Source organism: Falco cherrug, chromosome 3, assembly GCF_023634085.1.
Source record: "Falco cherrug isolate bFalChe1 chromosome 3, bFalChe1.pri, whole genome shotgun sequence".
NCBI classification, from domain to species: domain Eukaryota; kingdom Metazoa; phylum Chordata; class Aves; order Falconiformes; family Falconidae; genus Falco; species Falco cherrug.
The window spans coordinates 28410502-28428832 of record NC_073699.1 but is presented as its reverse complement, the minus strand read 5'-3'; the positions used below and the strand labels follow the sequence as shown (position 1 = coordinate 28428832).

The 18331-nt window shown below is 49.5% G+C and overlaps 2 protein-coding genes across 2 annotated transcripts in view; both read left to right on the top strand.

Moving 5' to 3' along the window:
- The window catches only part of ATP6V1C1 (ATPase H+ transporting V1 subunit C1), a 162800-nt gene that overhangs the window by 20710 nt on the left and 123759 nt on the right, over positions 1 to 18331 (top strand). The gene's annotated exons all lie outside the window — the stretch shown is intronic.
- Positions 4354 to 7122, top strand: ODF1 (outer dense fiber of sperm tails 1). Its single transcript, XM_005431835.3, has 2 exons — positions 4354 to 4595; positions 6810 to 7122. The coding sequence occupies exons 1-2, from the start codon at positions 4354 to 4356 to the stop codon at positions 7120 to 7122; spliced, it is 555 nt and encodes a 184-aa protein (XP_005431892.2).

Below are 18331 nucleotides of genomic sequence, written 5' to 3'. Positions count from 1 at the left end.
AATGCTTTTGAGGTCCCTTTCCTGAAAATGACAGCCACAGACAGTAAACTCTATGGGGACAGTACTGGAAACGATCATGTAGGACTGAGAATGCTGAAACTACATTTATAATACTTGGCTGCTGTCATCTGCGGGCAGTGGTAAATGCTAGAAAGAGGTAGCAGCTGCCTTCCAAAAGTGTTTTCAAGCACGTATGATCAAGGGAGACGCTTGTCACAGGCAAAGCAAGTGCACACTTCTGCTCAACCCCTAGGAAGTCACAGTAAGGATTATCACCATGTAGATCTTTATAGCAAGACCATAAAGTGAAAAATAACTATTGTTTTCTAGTCTAGCTGCCATCCATCCCTTACAAGTGCAAAGTGAATGATTTGCCTGGGGAAGACCGAAGACTTAAAGTGTGGGGGTTTTACCTAAAAACAGCATTAGAAGCATGAAAAAAGCACAATGCCAGCATAAAATTCTTGCTTAGCTGCGGCAGTAAAGGGAAACAAGGCTACAAATTGCTTTTAAAGCCATGTATTTCCTTTTGGTTTAAAAACTACAGCCTGGTTTTCAGAGCATTAAAAAAATGCCCTGCCTGCACGTAGGTTTTTATTATTTTTAAACACTGATTGCAAATATAAGTGCAGATATGCAGCTGGTGTGACAGTGCCCTTGGGAATGAGCAGCTCCACATGCAAGTGTTATGGGAAGTCTCTGTAAACCCAGTGTTGCTACCCCTGGGTTGATTCCACAGAGGGCACTCGCTGGCACGGTGCTTTATCCTACCGCAGGATTCCCTGGCAGGTTTCAGGACACAGTAAGACAAGGAAAAGCACACGCTGTTCCCAAAGCAGGGTCACCACGTGCCAGGAGTGGTGCCGCACGCTGCGCATCAGCCTGTGCTGGTGGGATGGGACAGGGGGCAGAGGGGCAGAGCAGCAGAGCAGCGAATCGCTGCTTGGCTGATTAATATCCACAGGCACCTACTTATCCGAGCGGAATGTGGGGTGATGCCTTCTGATTTTATTTTGGATGCAGGTCCCTCTGGTCGGTGCTCAGGGTAGTAGGCCATGCTGTTGCTCTCCAGGTCTGGGAACAAACTCCCTGTGTGATCATGCCTGGGGGAAAAGCTCACATCCCCTGGCGTAAAGATGCATCCCAAAGGATGAAGCATCCTGTGAGCACCCCTGCCTGCAAAGCCTCCCCGCTCTCCAGTGAGGTGCATGGTGAATCCCCAAACCCCCTGATTTCATGCACCAGGGAGGTTTAACTTCAAATTGTTTTCAACCCGTTACTTTTCCTGTGGAAATTTTATTTTGACACACGTCCTAGTGTTCAGCATCTTTGCTGCATAACGGCTCCTGGGGTCCATACGCCCAGGGCTCTGACATGGAGATTTAGCTTGATGCTCTGTTCGAGCGGTCTGCTCCAGATCTTGTCTCTTCGGATGGGACTTGGCAAACAAAACTTCCTCTGTGAAATAAAGGATTCAGACTCTCACCATGCAAGAGAGACCTCCTGAAAGACTCTTTCATGTGGAACCAAAGAGACTAGAAAGTGTCAGAGTTTTAAAGACAAAATACTGCTGTCAGAAAGGTATACAGACTTCATACAGGAGGGACCCTTCACGTGTTGACAGCCTTTGAATTCAGCTTTTAAATAAAAAATTTGTCTTCATACTGAAAAAGTGATGCCTTTTATGAGTAAGAAAGCAGCCTTTTTTTTTTTTTTTTGGTCATGAAACTACCATTCAATAAAAAATAAGCTGGCTGCTTTGATTTATTTGAAAAGCTAAACTCATATTTCACCTTGGGAAAACAACACATCACCCAGCTCACCAGTTTGCAGATGCCTGAGAGACCAGGGTGTTGGTGCTGCCGAGGCTGGGATCAGCTTTTGTGTCACAGGCCAGTCTGCAGGAATACGGTTTGTGTCTTGGGCTACAGCACTTAGCAGAGATGATGGGACAGAAGCTGATGGTGGGTATTGTTGCTGGGAATTGGGGTATTTGTAAGTATGTATTAGGCATTTGACTTTTAACAAAGGTTTTTCATTGCTAGTATGTGTAAATGTAATTTGTTATGTAAAGTTATCTGCATGTGTTAATTTATTCTTGCATGTAACATACCAATGTTTGAGTGTAAGCGGTATCCAACAGGAAGCCTCACGTGGTCTTGTGCAACCTGGGATGTCACCTGTTTCCCTTTGTGGTCCTTGGGGTCCCCTTTTGCACTCCCTGCTTAGCTGCCGGCAGGTCCGGCTCCCTTCAGGCAGGCATCCCTGCGGGAACAGCCCCTGGCGCCAGCTTGGCTTTACCTCCCTTGATGCTTCAGGGGATATTTTCTTGTCTTGGACTACTTGGGCTTTTGGATACGGAGAATAATTGTGGAAGGCATTTCCTCCATGGGAAGGTGCCAGCAGGGTGGAGCAGCTCCCGGGTTCCCAAGGGGTCTTCTCCTGCTCTCTTAAATGCACAGGGACTACTCATTCTCACTGGTACTTGATCCACTGCAAGCCTTAAAGACCAGATTTCCCCCAAATACAAAGCACTCCCCACTCCTGTAGTCTTCTCTTAGTTTTTCTGGCAGTACTAAACCCAGGAGATTTTGGTGCCAACTCTGCCTGCGATTAAAGTACACCACAAGCACCTTTCAGGGAGCCAGGCAAATCCCTCCATGCCATGAGCATCACTAACACTGAAACCTATGCATGTCATCCTCAAGAAAAACTGATACAACAGCCTGACAGGACACGATGGCGTCAGGAGTCCTCAAAACAGGAGCTGATGACTCGAGCACCCCTGCCCAAGCTCACTGAGCAAGCAAGCAACAGATCCCAGCAGACAAAGGATCTGCAAAGGTAAAGCTGTCAGCTCAGATAAGTGCTTGCAGCGGTGCCCTGTGTACGGCACGTGCCCTGTGTCCTCTGTAAAATAATTGCAGGATGCAGCATCCTTTTTGCTGTCTTCCATCATCTGAAATCCTCATGTTGTCTATTCCTGCCAAGGCAGCACCTTGTTCTGATGCATGAGCAAGAGAAAGCTGTGGAGTAACATCTGTAAGGTGGGGAGCAAAGACCTGGGTCTGCTTTTCTTAGTGTCTTGTTTGCTTAACATGGTGTGAGAGCAGGGACATAAATATTTTTGAATTTGCATGTTCTGAAAATGTTCCCAGAAGTACCTTAACTGCAGCTGACCGTAAGGGATGCAAAGAGAACTTTCCATTTCTGGACATCTTTAACCATTTGCTGTGTCTTTCCCATAAAAAAATAAAAAAAAAAAGTAACAAGCACAGGGAGAAGTTCCTGATGGGGACAGCAGGTTTGCATTCACATCTGAAACTTGTTGCCACTGGAGAAAACCCTGTGAGAAGAGAGCCAGCAGGATGGGGAGGCAGGGTGCTCTGCCAGGGAGAAGTTGTGCGGGAGCTGTGGTGAGCACCTTGCCTTTCCCTGGCACTCACTGGGGGAACTGGGGGTGCTCCCTGGGGTGCCAGCACCCCGCAGACCATCCTGATGTGTATTCGGGCCAAGGCTTCTGGTCACCTTTGCCTAACACCATGGCAGTCCGTGCTGGGCATCAGCCAACAGCGTGTGTAGGCATCGCGCATCCAACACCTCATGCAAAGCACTTGCAGGAAGAGGGAAAATGTAAAGAGCAACTGTAGGTCTCCTTGATTTACATCTTTTCTTCGAGGCTGTGGTGAACAGCAGCAAAGGCAGTGAGGAGGGGGAAGGCTGCAGAGGGCTGTGGTTTGCAGCAGGTTGCCAGCAGCCCCCTGCTGGGTCTATGTTTCCCTTCTCCCAAGGCAGTGGTGGTCAGGCCCTGGGAATGGGAATCCCCACGAGTTTCAAGAGGAGACCAAGCTTGAAAACCTGAGTGGAGACGTGGGCTTTATTGATGGGGATTTCTGCCTGGGAGCGGGGAGGGGTGGCTTGCATTCCCTCTGTGCTGGTGTGCCGGGGCAGGAGAGCAGGGGACGGTGTGAGCAGCCGTGCTGAAGGAGTGTTGTGCTTGAAACTGCACCCAGGTCATGCTCCTGATGGCCCATGGCTCCACCGCCCGGCCATTGCACACATACCCCCCATGCCCCAAGCCCCCCGGCGTGTGCCCCTGCCACAGGCTGCCCTGGTCCCTGGGTGGGAGCTGCAGCTGTGCACGGACCTGGGCTGCGCTTCCCATGGCGACTGGAGCTGTGACGTGTCAGCAGACCCATGATGTCACAAGGTGCCAGCTGGAAGGCTGCAAGGGCACCTGCGGCTCTGCTCACACACTCGTCTCCAGACAAAACTCTCAAGGCAGTTTCCCCCTCCCCCCCCGCCACAAGCACAGGCTGCCACGGACGCTTCTGCCCTGATGCGCTTTGCTATATGAAGATGTCGCACAATTGCCTTTTGGAAAAGGTCAAGCAGGATTTGAGGCATGTGGAGAGAGAGATAAAGAGGCAGATGGAGCTGCTGGGGCAGTACCTGCAGCAGCTCCACAAGTTGCTCCCTGTGCCCTCCCCATGCAGCCCGGCGCTGTGCTCCTGCTGCTCGCGCCAGCGCGATCCTCGCCCCTGGGAGAGAGGGTCCCTCACAGCAAGGCTGGACATGGAGCAAGAACTGAGCAGGTAACAGATATTTGCCTGCTTTCTACGGGCATCGGCACCCTTTAAGGCAGGATGGAGGGAGGGTTAGCATCGGCATCAGGAACAAAAGTGGAAGCGGAGAAGCAGGAAAGGAGACAAATAGCCGTTTCTGGAGAAATGAGTTGAAAGGGGAATGGGAAGGCACGGCTTGTGCAGCCAGGCAGCCCGAGAGGAGCCATGCAGGCAGCTCCTGTGCCAGAAAGGGTTTGGGCCATGGCATTGTGATACTAACCATCTCACAAATTGTGTCTACAGTAAAGTACACAACTAGATCCAAAGCTGTTCAGCTGTGGAACAAAGTCCATCTTCAACATCAATTCAGTTTAAGTCTGGTAAACATGTACTTGCCTTCATCAGTAGCCAAAATGTTCCTGTATGCAGCTGGGTGCAGCACTGATGCACCACAGACATGTGTCCATACTTTCATACCTTATACAGTAGGAGGAATAGGTGTCAGGATTCCTACATCTCTATTTTGACCACTGGTGTGATGATTTTATTTTGTTCATGGAGTTCAGGTTGGACTCTAGTTGACACAAACCCCAAAGGTAGCCCCTACAGGAAGGGAGCTGTCGAATGATAAAATCTTAACATTAAGGCACAGCCAAATGCTGACAGACCCCAAGGGCTAAGAAGTCCCTTGGCCATCAGCAGCGGTGGGAGTCTTTTGCTGCATTTGAGGCATTGGTATTTTCACCCCAAACTCAAGATTCTGTTTGAGTTCTCTTGTGTTGCGCCTGGAGATGATGAGGTCTTCACCCTGGCAACTGTGACGCTTTCATTACCCACAGAGCAGCAAGTACCATCACACAGCTTGCCATGTCTGTGTCACCTGCTGCGTGCAGCAGCATTAGAGGGAAAAGGAAAACAAGCTTGACCCCCGAGTTAATTTTACACTGACTTCAACAAAACCGAAAGTTGCTGTGAGGTTACTTTAAACTTACCCAGCAGCTGCAGCTCATGCAGGGCTGTTGAGCAGTGAATTTCAGATCCCAGGTGTTACAGGACTGGTGTCTGTGTCCAGATTTTCACCAGCACATTGGGATCCAGAGCTGGGCAGGCACAGCATCCACTTGCAGAATCATTGCACAACAAAATCCCAGTGAAGAAATGGAAATTCGGTCTCAGTGGAAGCTGGGGGTCTCAGGATGGGCCATGGGATGCCAAGGCATGCTCTCTCTGAGTGCCAGGCTCCCCAGCACTGCCACACTCGGGACAACTTACTGGTTGGAACACAAGTCCATGTCACTGCCATCTGAAACCACAGCAGGATTTCAGCCCATCACAGGGGGAAATTCAGGCACCCCCTTCCCACAGAAAACACTGGGAAGGATCAGCTTTCATAAGAACATTTATTCTCCTCCAACCAGCAATATGAAAAAAGGCTAAAGGGGCAGGTAGAAGAGCCAGCTCACACAGACAACGCACTCCAAAACCACCACACCAGGTTGAATCATTGCGAGCTTTAAGTAGAATTGCCGGGATGGGTGTACCTTGCTAACGAACCACTCACCACTCATTAGGGATTTCTCCCCTTTGTGGTCATGCCCGTTCCCTCATTGTTGCCCTATTTCCTTTCCCATCATTCCCATCATCTCTTTGATTTGGTGCCTTGTGCCCAGTTTAACTGTTTTAACTGAGGTGACCCTTCCATTGCCTGCTTTACAAATCGTCTGAATAAAGGCCAACCTCCTGGGTGAGTAGAGTCACTGTTTGACAGAATCAGAAACCATTTTAATGGCTCAGGGAGGCTCCAGTCCACCTCTGCAGGAACTTTTTAGATTTTTTTGCCAGATGTGTCTCCTATCCACCGATTGCTTTAAACAAAACTCCTAACTGGAAAATGTGATGTATTGTAACTATCCATTTAGAATGTAGGGCAAGGTGTAAGATGGACACACACGGCTTTGTGGGCATATGTACATGTGGAAGAGGAGTGCTGGCTTCTCTGTATTTAGGTGAAAGAACTTTTCAGCTCCACGATTAGCCCATCTCAAGAGGGGACACTGAAATAGTCCTGGCTACTGTGGTGTGCAGGTGGGAGCTCCTTCTGATGGCGCAGACACCACCTCAAGTGCTGTGCATCAGCATGAGGATGGATCCAATAGTTTCCTATATACTTCTCTTGTCCTTAAGATGGTCCACCCATTCATCTGTGAGTTGGACTGAAAGACTGTCATCTGATTTTTATTCCAGAATGCGAAGAAGTCTTAACGGGATGTCAAACTCTTCCCATGATCACAAGTTTTTGGCTTTGATGGATGTGAAGGATTTTGACTCCAAGGAAGTCACTGTAACAGTAAGAGATGGGAAGGTGAAGGTGTTAGCGGAGCACAAGGAGGAACGCACCACTGCAAGAGCAAAGGAGTATAACTACAGAAGCATCACAAAGGAAATCAGCCTGCCGCCAGGGGTGAGGGAGGACGAGGTAACCTACTCACTGGGACCCAATGGCACTGTGAAGATCGCAGCGGCACACAAGCGCTGCCCTTATCTCCTGAGCTGCTGAGCCACAGCCAGGAGCAGCAGCCAGGCACAGTCATTCCTCTGCTGCATCCCTCCTACCCGTCCGCTTTAGGTCTAACGGTGTGCCAGCAGGTCTTCAGGCCTCTTCCAGAATGAAAGACAGCACTCTGAGCAGATGTGTGTGAGCCTCATTTCGAAGGGGTTCGGTGGGCAAAAAGGGGGATGCCAGCAGGAAAATGCAAAGCTGGTTTGGGGCATGCTTGGCTTGGTCGCTTGCCTGGGTACCAAAGGCACAGCTGGAGGCCACGTGGTTCAGGGTGGCTGTCACTGTGGTGTACGGTATCATGGATTTTTGAGCCTGGAAGGTACCACTTAAAATCAGGCACATTTCTGTAAAGGAACTTCCCTCAGTCCCGCCACTTCTATTTGAGCTGTAGGATATTTCTGGGAAGAAAACCTTGATAATAAACACCTCCAGGGGAGGAGCCTCCTCCCAAAAAAACCCAAGCTGTGCCATTTGTCCCTTTGGTTTGGCTCTTGCAGAGGCTGCCCAGCTGAGGTCAAAGGACAGAGATGTTTGGACTAATGCAGCGGGCTTACCAGCTGAGGAGAGAATGACTAAAACATTTCCTGCTATAGGAATCAATAGCTCCAAATGAATAAGAAAACTTTTCTCAGTTGGAAGAGGAGAATTGTCAATATAATTTCTTCCAAGTAATAATATAGAAAAATTTAAGGTCCAGAGTGGGACCTCACATAGCCACAGCCCTCGCTCTCCCTGAGCACAGGTATCAGCAGGATGGGGGTGGCACCAAGGGACAAGGAACAGCCTTGCAGGGGGGTTGCATTTGCTGCCCTGGCCTCAGCGCTTGGGCATGCACTCCTGCAGGAAGCAGCATTCGCTTTGACTGCAGAAAGGCACATAAAAAGACAATATGCCCGATGCCTGCTTTTGCAAGCTGCCTGTGCCAGCCATCTCTCCAGCAAGCACTGCATGGTTGAGGCTTCGTGAGCCCCTGGGGCTGGAGGGAGGAAGGTTGCCCCCTCTTTTTTGCAGTGCACTCCCCCACAGCAGATTTTTCTGGTGGGGAACCTCATGCTTTAGGTTGAGCTGGCACAGAAACAAACCTCCAACATTAATCTGTCAGGGGAGAGGGTGGATGGCCTGCGGGCTGGTGTCGCGCAGGTGTGCTGCCCACTTGAAGCCCCTCAGAGTGGGGTGTCGTCCCCTGCCATTAGCCTGGCTGAGAAACACAGTTGTTTACTGTCAAACGGGGGGACGTGGCTCCCATGGGACCCCCACACTGCTGGGGCAACACACCTCCAGCAGCCAAGGGGTCCCCGGTGCCAAGGGCTCCCACCCTCTACTGCAGCAGGGATATTACCCTGGAAACACACCTGAAGGAAACAAAGCCTGTCCTTTATTTTGAGCCTGCAAACAGCCAGCCTTACTTTTGTGTGAAGGTGGTGAATCAGGGGGGATGGGTTACAAAGCATTGAGTCAATGGCTGGGAGCGCCATGACTGGGGAGACCCCCAGCTCTGCTGCCCCCTGCTCCTCCCGGCTGGAGACATACTCCAGCAAGGAGCAAAGCCATCCCTGCTCATGCATTCAAAAGGCTCAGAGCAGTCTTCTGCATCGATTTGATGCCATTTAGACCAGGCTGGCAAAGTCAGCAGCACCTCGGCCTCCTGTTGAGCGAACACAGCCCCCTGGGGCAGCCCACTGCAAGCATCTCCCCAAAACCAGCACCACTGTAAAACCACTCCTGCAGTAAAACGTCCCAGCAAGATGTTGAGGATCAGTTTGACTTGACCGTAACCAGCTCGGTAATTCAACTTTGGTGCAAGAAATGAGCTGCTTCTGGCATGTTTTCAGCATCCAGCTAACGCTTAAAAAATAGCTGATAATAAATTTTAAGCTTTATGGACTTGACGTGTAGCTGGGTCAGTATAGAACCATACAACCATGGGGTGATTTGGGTTGGAAGGAACTTCTAAAGGTCATCTAGTCCAACCCCTTGCCAGGTGCAGGGACATCTTTCACTAGACCAGGTTGCTCAGAGCCTCATCCAGCCTGGCCTGGAACACTGCCAGGGATGGGGCATCCACAGCTTCTCTGGGCAACCTGTGCCAGTGCCTCACCAACCTTGTCGTAAAAATTTTCTTCCTTATGTCCATTCTAAATCTACCCTCTCACAGTTTAAAACCCCTTGTCCTGTCCGTACAGGCCTTGGTAAAAAGTCTCTCTCCATCTTTCTTATAGTCTCTTTTATATACGGAAAGGCTGCCCATGCACAGGTAGCCTGATTCTGCTGATGTTGGTCGAGGATGTGTAGAAATAAACCACACCTCAACTAGGAGGCTGCAAGGGAGCCTCCCATGAGAGCAAGCACTGGCATGGGGACTGGGGATGCCATGGACCCCTGGGGAACACCATCTTCTTACAAAACAGCCCACAGAGTAGTAAAACCGGAGCCCCTTTGGGATGTAGTCTTGGCACTTTGTAACTATTTCTACAGAAGCTGTCTAAGCGTGCAGAAAAGAAAACACATTTCAACACCTCCCATCTACCCGTGACTTCAGACTTGCAGAATATACCGAGTGCCGCAGCGATCTCAGGGCTGGCGATGGCTGCTCTTATCCTTATTGCTCATCCTTAACACATGCTCTTCACACTTTGTTCCTAAGTTAGGCTCCTAACACCAAATTACACTCCCGAGTAACAAGGCTATTGATGGGTATGACTTCATTCCCAGATTTCAAGACCAGAAGGCACTGCCAGATCATCTGGCCTAATCTCACGTTGTCTTATACCACAAACAAACTGCCCGAAGCCCGACTTCCAGGAAGGTGCCTAGTCTTTATTTGAAGACTTCAGCAGACTCTCTGTATTTTGCTCCAGTTGGTTATTTTCTTATAATTAAATGTCATGCCTTGTTACTAACACAAGATTGTCTGGCATCATCAGTTCTCTTTTTATTTTTTCTCTCTGCCAGATGACAAAAGCCCTCAGAGGCGGACTTGGTAGTGATTCAGTAGCAGCTATGAACTGTTCCTACATTGTCAGCAAGTCCCTTTTCAATCTTGGAATTCTGAAGTTTCTCACTCTAAGACCCAATGTACAACTCTTTACTATTTTTAGCTTGTTCTTGCCCTCTTTTTCAAGTTTTCGGTGCCCTTGGAGAAGGTGGCCATTGGGACTGGCTGCAGTAATTCCCTCTCCCCCCCTCAACATGGTACTGAGGTAGAAACACAGCATTGGGTCTTTTGTCATCTTCCCAAGATGAGGTTCTGCTGGCTGGCCACGCCACGCTCAGCCCCCCAGCTTGCTGCAGGGTCCCCCTGTGGCCTCTCCTCCTTCTCCTCACGCTGCAGACACGGGGAGGTTGGCATGGCAGTCCAGGGGACATGAACAAACATTCACGGTGAAGTATGCTTCGGTTATTAAAGTACAATTTAGGAAAAACTGGGGTTTTTTTTCCTTATGTTTGTATTTTTCCTTACAGGAATGAGCTACAAAGAGCCATTTTTTGCTAATGATTAGGACTCCTAGTGTTTACATTCAAAGAGGATTTGAAGGCTGAGGGGGCACATCTTAGGGGGAATTCTGGAGAAAATTCCTAATTAATTTTATATCCTGTCAAATGCTAGTCTGGGCTGGTAGGAGCAACTTTAGGACCTTTTCTGTAATAGAAGCAAATCACTCAGATAGTCACTTAGCTTTGTGACTACCTCCATGCTGCAAATACCTTGGGACATACCTGAACACGTTCTCAAAATCTGTACCTGCCACATAGTGCTTAACTGAGAGTTTGCTAAGTGAAAATACCTTTGGAAAACCACCATTAATGCAACACACCACACCCACACATCAGCATCTCCCATAAAATAAATTCCTTTGCCACTAGGTGGCAGATATTTTATTTATTTATTTATTTATTTATTTTAAAATTTACCACTGTAACTTTTCTTAAAAGCAAACCCGATGAAGATGGCGTTACAAGGCTGGTATGAGGCTGGCACGCACTGCAGCTAGTATTTTTGTTTGCAATGCTAACAGCAAATGAGACGGGCAAGAGAGCGCTGTGGCTTGTGATGTTGGGCATGCAGGAGACCTCGTGACAGACCACCACCATGTTAGGTCTCTGCACTGGATTACGTTGACCTTTGATCCTGCAGCTCTTCCCCCTGGAACACAGCTCCTGGATAAGGCAAGTTTCATTTGCTTCCTACCGCAGCTATTACCCCAATAGGGGCTTCCAGGGGTTAATGTATACTGCAGCACATTGTTGCAATCAATCATTTTGGGGGCTGATTTGGAGCATCCTCGTGTAGCAGATACCCTCTCTGAATTTCCTGACATGAGGAAGGTGCCCCAGAGGGTGACTTGGCTCTGTAGTTAAAACTGTTAGCGCGTTCTTGAACTCTAGCCTTACTGGGCATTTATAAATAGCCAGAGCCCTAGGAATTTGTAACAGGAGGTCATATGAGGATGCTAGCTCCAGACCTCTCTTCAGTTACAGATTTCTATGGGTTTTCCCACAGCCAGGCAGTGCTCTTCAGGCTTAGTTTGTGTAGAAATGTAGTTTCTCTCCTCGTTATTGCAAAACTGGGGAGAGCAGTACCTTAGTGGGAAGGTGCAAAGCAGTTGGTCCCAGCTGTCACCTCGCGGCACCCCGGTGTGCTGCTGCTCCCAAGCAACGGTCCTGCCCTGGCAGAGGGTGGTAGCCAGCATGGCAGAGCTGCTCCTGCAAAGGAGCAAATTATTGCCCGTTGCAGGGGCCAGCCCCATGCCTAAGCCTCGGTTCCTCGTCCTCCGAGCAGCGGCACGGCAAGGCTTTGGGACTGGTGCAGCTGCCTTCCACACGGGGTGAGAAACTTCATCCATCCGTTTTATTTGTGCTTAAAGTTATATTTAACCATTGTCCCTACTAAGCTGTTGGCACTCCAGACTCTTAGATAAACTTTCCAAGCCTGTTTTCTGTCATCTCCCCTGGAGAAAGCACTAAGAGTTTAGAAGACAGAGCAGGACCCCTGGCTTCAAGCCTGCCTCTCTACCAAAGACTTGGTGGATTTCTTGTCATTCTGCACCCTGCACTTGTCACCTCATTAATAATCCTGCACTGAATTTAGGTTAGGAGTAAGCTGATCCTTCCAGCGTGACCATCAAGGAGCTGCCACCTCCACGTGCGAGCGTGGGCGCTGGCCCTTGCTCTTCCTCTTTCCCCCTGCAGGTCCCTTCCCTAGTCCCTTGAATAAAAGGTTATTTTTCCATCTCTGCCTGCCTTCTAACTCTCCCTATCATCCCGTTTGTCCTCCTCCACTTCAGCTACCATAGGTTGGGCCTTTCTTTTGGCGAGTGATGTGTGAGGTTTTCTTCTCTTGAAAAATGGAGCCAAAATCCCAGTCTAGGTGAAAAACGCTTGGCTGCCCCTGAGGTTATCTTCCTGCTTGCTCTATTATATGTAGGTGGTGTGAAATCATACCCATGTAATTGTCCTTCTCAGTTTCAACATTAATTACAAATAATACGTGGTCTCTCAGCTCTTTGGCCCCTTGTGCTGGTCCCTAACTTGGGGCGTTGCATGTAGTCTTGAAAGGCCTACAAGCAAGAATAATGCTATAATTAAAAAAACTGTAAACCATTAATTGAATTGCAGGGAAAATCATCATTCCCCACACCTCACTAGAACAGATTTTAACTTGCCGGTAAAATAAAATGCAAACTCTTTTTATGTTTGTTTGTGGGTTGTTTTGGGTTTTTTTGCATAGCTTTGTGCATCCATGCCTGCATGTGCAGAAAAGCCTGCAAAAGGGAGAACAGCCAGGGCTCTGCCTCACGGTCACACGAGTGGATGTGGCACTTTAAAACATACGAAAAGAGAAAACAAAATCTGCCCCCCACTGAGGTCTGAGCCCCCAAGCCTAGGTGGGTCCTGGGTCTGGGCTGAGCTCAAGGGCTCGCAGCAGCTGGCACACATGGCCAGTGGTGATGGTGCTCACTCCATCCCTTCGCACCTCCCCCTGCCCCAGGCTTGTCATCGGGGGGGTCACCAGCTGCCCCGTGCCCCATGTTTGTGGGGCATAGGGTTGTCTGCCTGCAGACACAGAGCTAGGAACACCACCCAGAGCATGCAGACTGTGGCCTGATAAGCAGTTTGAGGAGAATTTGAGCCAAAAGTTATGTCAATGGGGAGGCAGAGAGAGCAGGAGAGCTTGCCAGCATGCTCACAGCCCAGCGACGAGCAGCCTCACAGCAGGCAAAGTGCTGCAGCCCTGCGGGAGCCGGTGGTTTGGGCTGCCACTGGGACAGACCCCTGCCAGAGCCCAGCACTCGCCAGCAACGAGGGAAGGCTCTGTGCTCAGTGGGGGAACACAAGAGGGATGGAGAAGAGGGGGGACTGGGGCCAAGCAGGTGCACTGAAGATGCGAAAGCCTGAGCAGAGTCCTTGTCAAAGCATCTCCAAGGTGCTGCAGAGGCTGTTGCCTCCTGCTCCGGCCAGCAGCCATGTCCCATGCTGAGCAGCAATTCCCACTGCTGTGTGTGTGCCTTGGCTTCTTCCTCTCTTTGGTTACCTGCAAAAGTGTTTAAATATAAGGAGAACATACAGGATGCAGTAGAGGTGACAAGTGTAACAGATGTGAAGTTTGAGAGCAAGTTGGGAGTAAGGAGCACATGCAGATAAATCATTAAAATCAAAGAGCATCCTTTGGTGGAGAGGCAGCAGAAGAGAACAATTGAAAACAGCATGTTAAGTAGCAGGCAATAAAACCCGAACATAGTGCCAGTCGTGCAGCCTTGCTGAGGTTTTACTGACTGCAGAAAACAGTAAGGCTGCAGGACAATAGAAACGAGAGGGAATCAATAACAATGCCAGCACTCGGGGCCTACTCGTGGCAAGCCCTGATCACTTTATGTTCCCGGGACATCACCTGTGCACAGCAGAACTGCACCATTACTGTGAACACCTGCAAAGTTAATCCCCTTGGAGTAACGGAGAGATACTTATACCCCCAGGAGTGAGTGCCACTGCTCAGAGCCAGGCGCACGCTGAGTACAGAGAAGCCCGTGGTGACAGGGCTGTGAGCATCCACGTCGGCAGGGCCAGGCAGGGTGTTTTGGCCACAGCATGCTCAGAACCATGCTCACACCACCTGTGGTCCATCACAGCTCGTGATGGAAACTCCTTCACTGTGCTTTCAGGTGCTCCACTGAATAGCAAAGCATGTGGAAAACTCTGTCATCTTGGGGAAAGTGTGAACAACTCACCAGCCCCAATGAGGTCCCCATCCCTCCTTGGCTACTCTGCTCGGTGTGCCTAGAGAGCCGGGCACTTAGGTCCAAATCCAGGGCTATCACCCGTAGAGATTTATGGATATTAATGCAGCAGCGTAATGTGATCCTCACCCCAATATTTAAAAATAGCCCAAGGGACTGGCCCACACAACCTCCAAGCCTTCCAGACTAGATCGGGTGCCCGATTAGCACAATGATATTTTCAGCATGGTGCAGCTGACTTCCTGGTAATATGGTGGCCGCCTTCTAGGACGGGTATGCAAAGTGTGCACCAAGAATGACGCTCCACATTAGATTAAAGCACCAAAATAAAACAGAGGAAGCCCTCACTGTTTACTCCCTAGAGTAGTTGCTAAAGGACTAGGAGCAATGCCTGTACTGTAGTAGTAGTCAACCATTTACATGTACTTTCCCTGGAAAACAGAGGTAAAGCCAGTCACGACGTGGCAAAGGCTTGCTGCACACACAAAGGGAGAGGCGGTAAATAGGTCGGTAAACACTGTCCAGGGAGGGGTCCCTGGGGCTGGGCATCGCACCGGTTCTGAACAGAGCTTTGTGCAGGCTGCCCATGGTCCCTGGGGGCAGCGGTCCCACTGCTGGCAGTTTGCACCCTGCCTTCATGGGAGCTCCTAGAAACTGATACTCATCCTCCTGGCTCCCAGGCACAGACAGTGCAGGGATGCTCATCCAGCACTTTCCAGGCTTTGCAACTCAGTGTTGCCGAGCTTCTTCAGTGCTGGCCCACGCAAGGACGTTAGTGATGAGAAGAGCAAGTTTCCTGCTCCCGGGTACCCACTTTGTGTGGCTGCAGGTCGGGTACCACACTGGGAGCCCACTTAGCCTCTCCTCCCGGGGTGCCTGCTGCCTGCTGCAAAGTGGAATAAACTACCTCAATCCCACCACACACACGCAGAGCCCTTGCACAGAGGAGCTAGTGAGTGCAAACATGCCCCTGTGTTCAGGGGGCATTTTCCAAACCCCAGATGAATTCTTAAAGAGATGCTCCATCACCCTGGCAGCAAACAGAGAGGACTGAGCCAGAAACTGATGCAGTCCTCGATGTAAGCATGTGCTTGTGGGAACCACAGCCCACGGTGTGTGACCGTGTGTGGGATGCAGCTAGATGTTTTGTCGCTCTTACTTTATTTTGCTTAAACCCTGGAATTGTATGGGAGGTCTGGGAGAAAACATATAGCCATGGCTTGCCAGGGCTTGGGTGCCATGCGCTGTTGGGAAGCAGGAAAGCCAGTGCAACAGAGCCTGGCTTCAGCCAGAGGCTCACTCTGGTAAGTTTTACATATGAGATAAATTCTGGTTTGAAAGAGACTTAAAAATTAATTCATGGAGGTCTGTGTCGCCAGGGAGCAGAAGGATGCGTTGCCTCTTGGTGTGTCAGTTAGCAGCAGGCAGCTCTGCAGGCAGCACAACCAAAACTTGCCCTCTGACAGCCTACATGAAAGGAATTTATTGGTCACAGCCTGTCCCCAGGGTGTTGGTGACCCTGGAACAAAAGCTGCACCTTGTCTGCAGACAGATTACTGTGGCTCCTGCTGCATGCCAGGCAGCACCCCGGACCTGCTCCGTGCCACGTCCAGCAGCTGGAGGCAGGAGTCACCCAGGAGGAGGAGTGGTGACACCCAGGCTATGCACAGACATGGGACAGTGCTGGGACCTTTCTGTTTTTCTGACCTTCGGGGATGTTTTAATGCTAGGACAAGGGTAAGGTTAACCAACTCTGTCAGAAAAAACCAACAGTTTCAGATCAGAATTCCCATAGAAAAGCCAAGCATGGGCTTGAGGACATTAGAGTCCTTGTGTCAGGAGGTGCTGCATCCTCAGACTGCCTGAGGACCATGTTAAGTACCTTATTTTTTCAACAGAAGGCTTATTTGTCTGAGACTCAGCATGGTGTGGTACAGAGAGTGCTCAAATCTATATTTCACCTGAGGAAGAAAGGCCATGAATGAAATATTAAAGGAGCAAAAAGCAGAGGTTCCAAACAACTTCAGAAGGAATCAGGGTGAGGGACAAATTTAAAGCAAGAACATTAAATTACATGTTAGGAGGAGAGCTGGCTTTGGAGCAATACAAACAGGGAACGAGTGTGCAGGGAGATCCCAGCAAGGACGGCACCAACAGCCTGCCCCCGGCACAGGAGAGGCATGGGCGGTGGGACACATCTGCAAGCAAACCCAGGCTGCACCAAAAATACTTCACTCCTTTGGCAATCTCTCCTCACTAGAGCATGGCAAGACCCCACATTTTTGGCCAGCCACCCATTTCCAGGGGTGAGAACATGTTCCAGGGGCCTCTTCAGTCCCTGGTGGAAAAGGCAGTGGCCTGCGGGCAGACCACAGAGCCATGCGAAGGCAGGCGGCGAGTGCCCAGAACATGCCACCAACAGCTTCGGTGGGATGTCCCCCTGCTGCTGCTGTGTCACAGCAGTAGTGGACTCCTCCCACCAAATACCGGAGTTGAGCACAAGATTTAGCTCGGTTCAAGGATAACCAGCTGAGATGCGATGGTCTGAAATGCAGCGTAACCAATTAGGTGACCTGATGGTTCCTGCTAGTCTGAAAGGCTCGTTAGCTTCTCCTGAACGTACATTCACCTTGGGCAGTCCCGCTGCAGGGCGTAGGAAGGAGCTTGTATCCATCCCCTGCCAACAACAGTAGCTCAAGTCCCAGCATGGTTCATTTACTGTAAGGGAATTCAGTCTTTCTGTCTGTCTTTCAAATCAGATATAAGCGAAATTACTAGTTAAACACTTATCTTCTTGCGCAACAGATATCTCCACACAAGAAAGCTCAATCAGCTCTCAACTCCTAAATCACCTCAGCGCATCTTGTAGCCCCCTGTGAAAGCCTCTGGTTTCTCTAGGGCTTGCATTCCAGTCCCTGAGCTCTTTTCTTCCAGCGATATTGGGTCATTGTGGGGAACCGGTGTTTTGGAGACATGTAAATCTGAGGCTTGGGATCTGTGCAGGAGCGTCTCCTGATGACACCCCGGAGATCTGGCTTCACCCTGGGGCCAGCTTGGAAGAGAAACGCTCTGCGGCACCTTTCCTTCTCGTCTGCTTTTTTTCCCCTCAGGGAGACCCAGGCTTTCCACTTAAATTCAGGTGGCTCTCTAGACCTCAGCTTATTTTTTCTGATCTATTAACAGCTTTTGTACCCATCGACCTCTTGCACTTCCAATTTACAGATGAAGAGCAGTTCGCTTCCAACACTTCATGTGGGTAGACCCATGAGATCTGGCAGAAACGGCAGCTCATCTCTTATATTCATTACGCTGGAGCAGAGTATCACAAATAACAAATAGGGAGATGAGCTTACCTCTAATAATCTAACGTTTTTAGAATATTCCTTTGATTATTACAGAGGGAAGGATAACTAAATGTGTTTGAACAGACAGAGGCCCTCTCCCTTGCCTAGCATTAGCATCAATCTCTCTGACATTATTTGTGTTAGTTTTCTCCTGGGTATAGAGGTTTAACTGGATTTCAAACATTATCAGGAAGACTCAAAAGGTAAAGGCCAGATATTTTTGTGCTTGCTGGCTGGAATGGTTTTTATTCCATCTCCTTGACTGTGATTACAAAGACACTCCTTGCTCCTTGAAAAGTGTTAAATTCACAACTGCCCACAAAACCATAAAAAAGTAATTTATTGCACATCGCTGAACACCCTCAAGAGGCCTGAAGTAACATTAGCATTTTTATAGGAAGTGCTGGTATACCCTTTTGCACATACCCTACTTGTTCTTTTGTTGCTACGTAATGTTTATGAAAGGCACATCAAAGAAAGAAAAGCACCCCATAAAAGAGCCAAAGCCAGCTAGCAGTCTCCAGCAGGATGCAGTGGGCCACACCGACTTTCACATCAGCTGCCGTGAGACATTTTAGCTCTGTTAAGTGCTGAGTACTAAAGGCACGTGATTACATCCATGCTGGC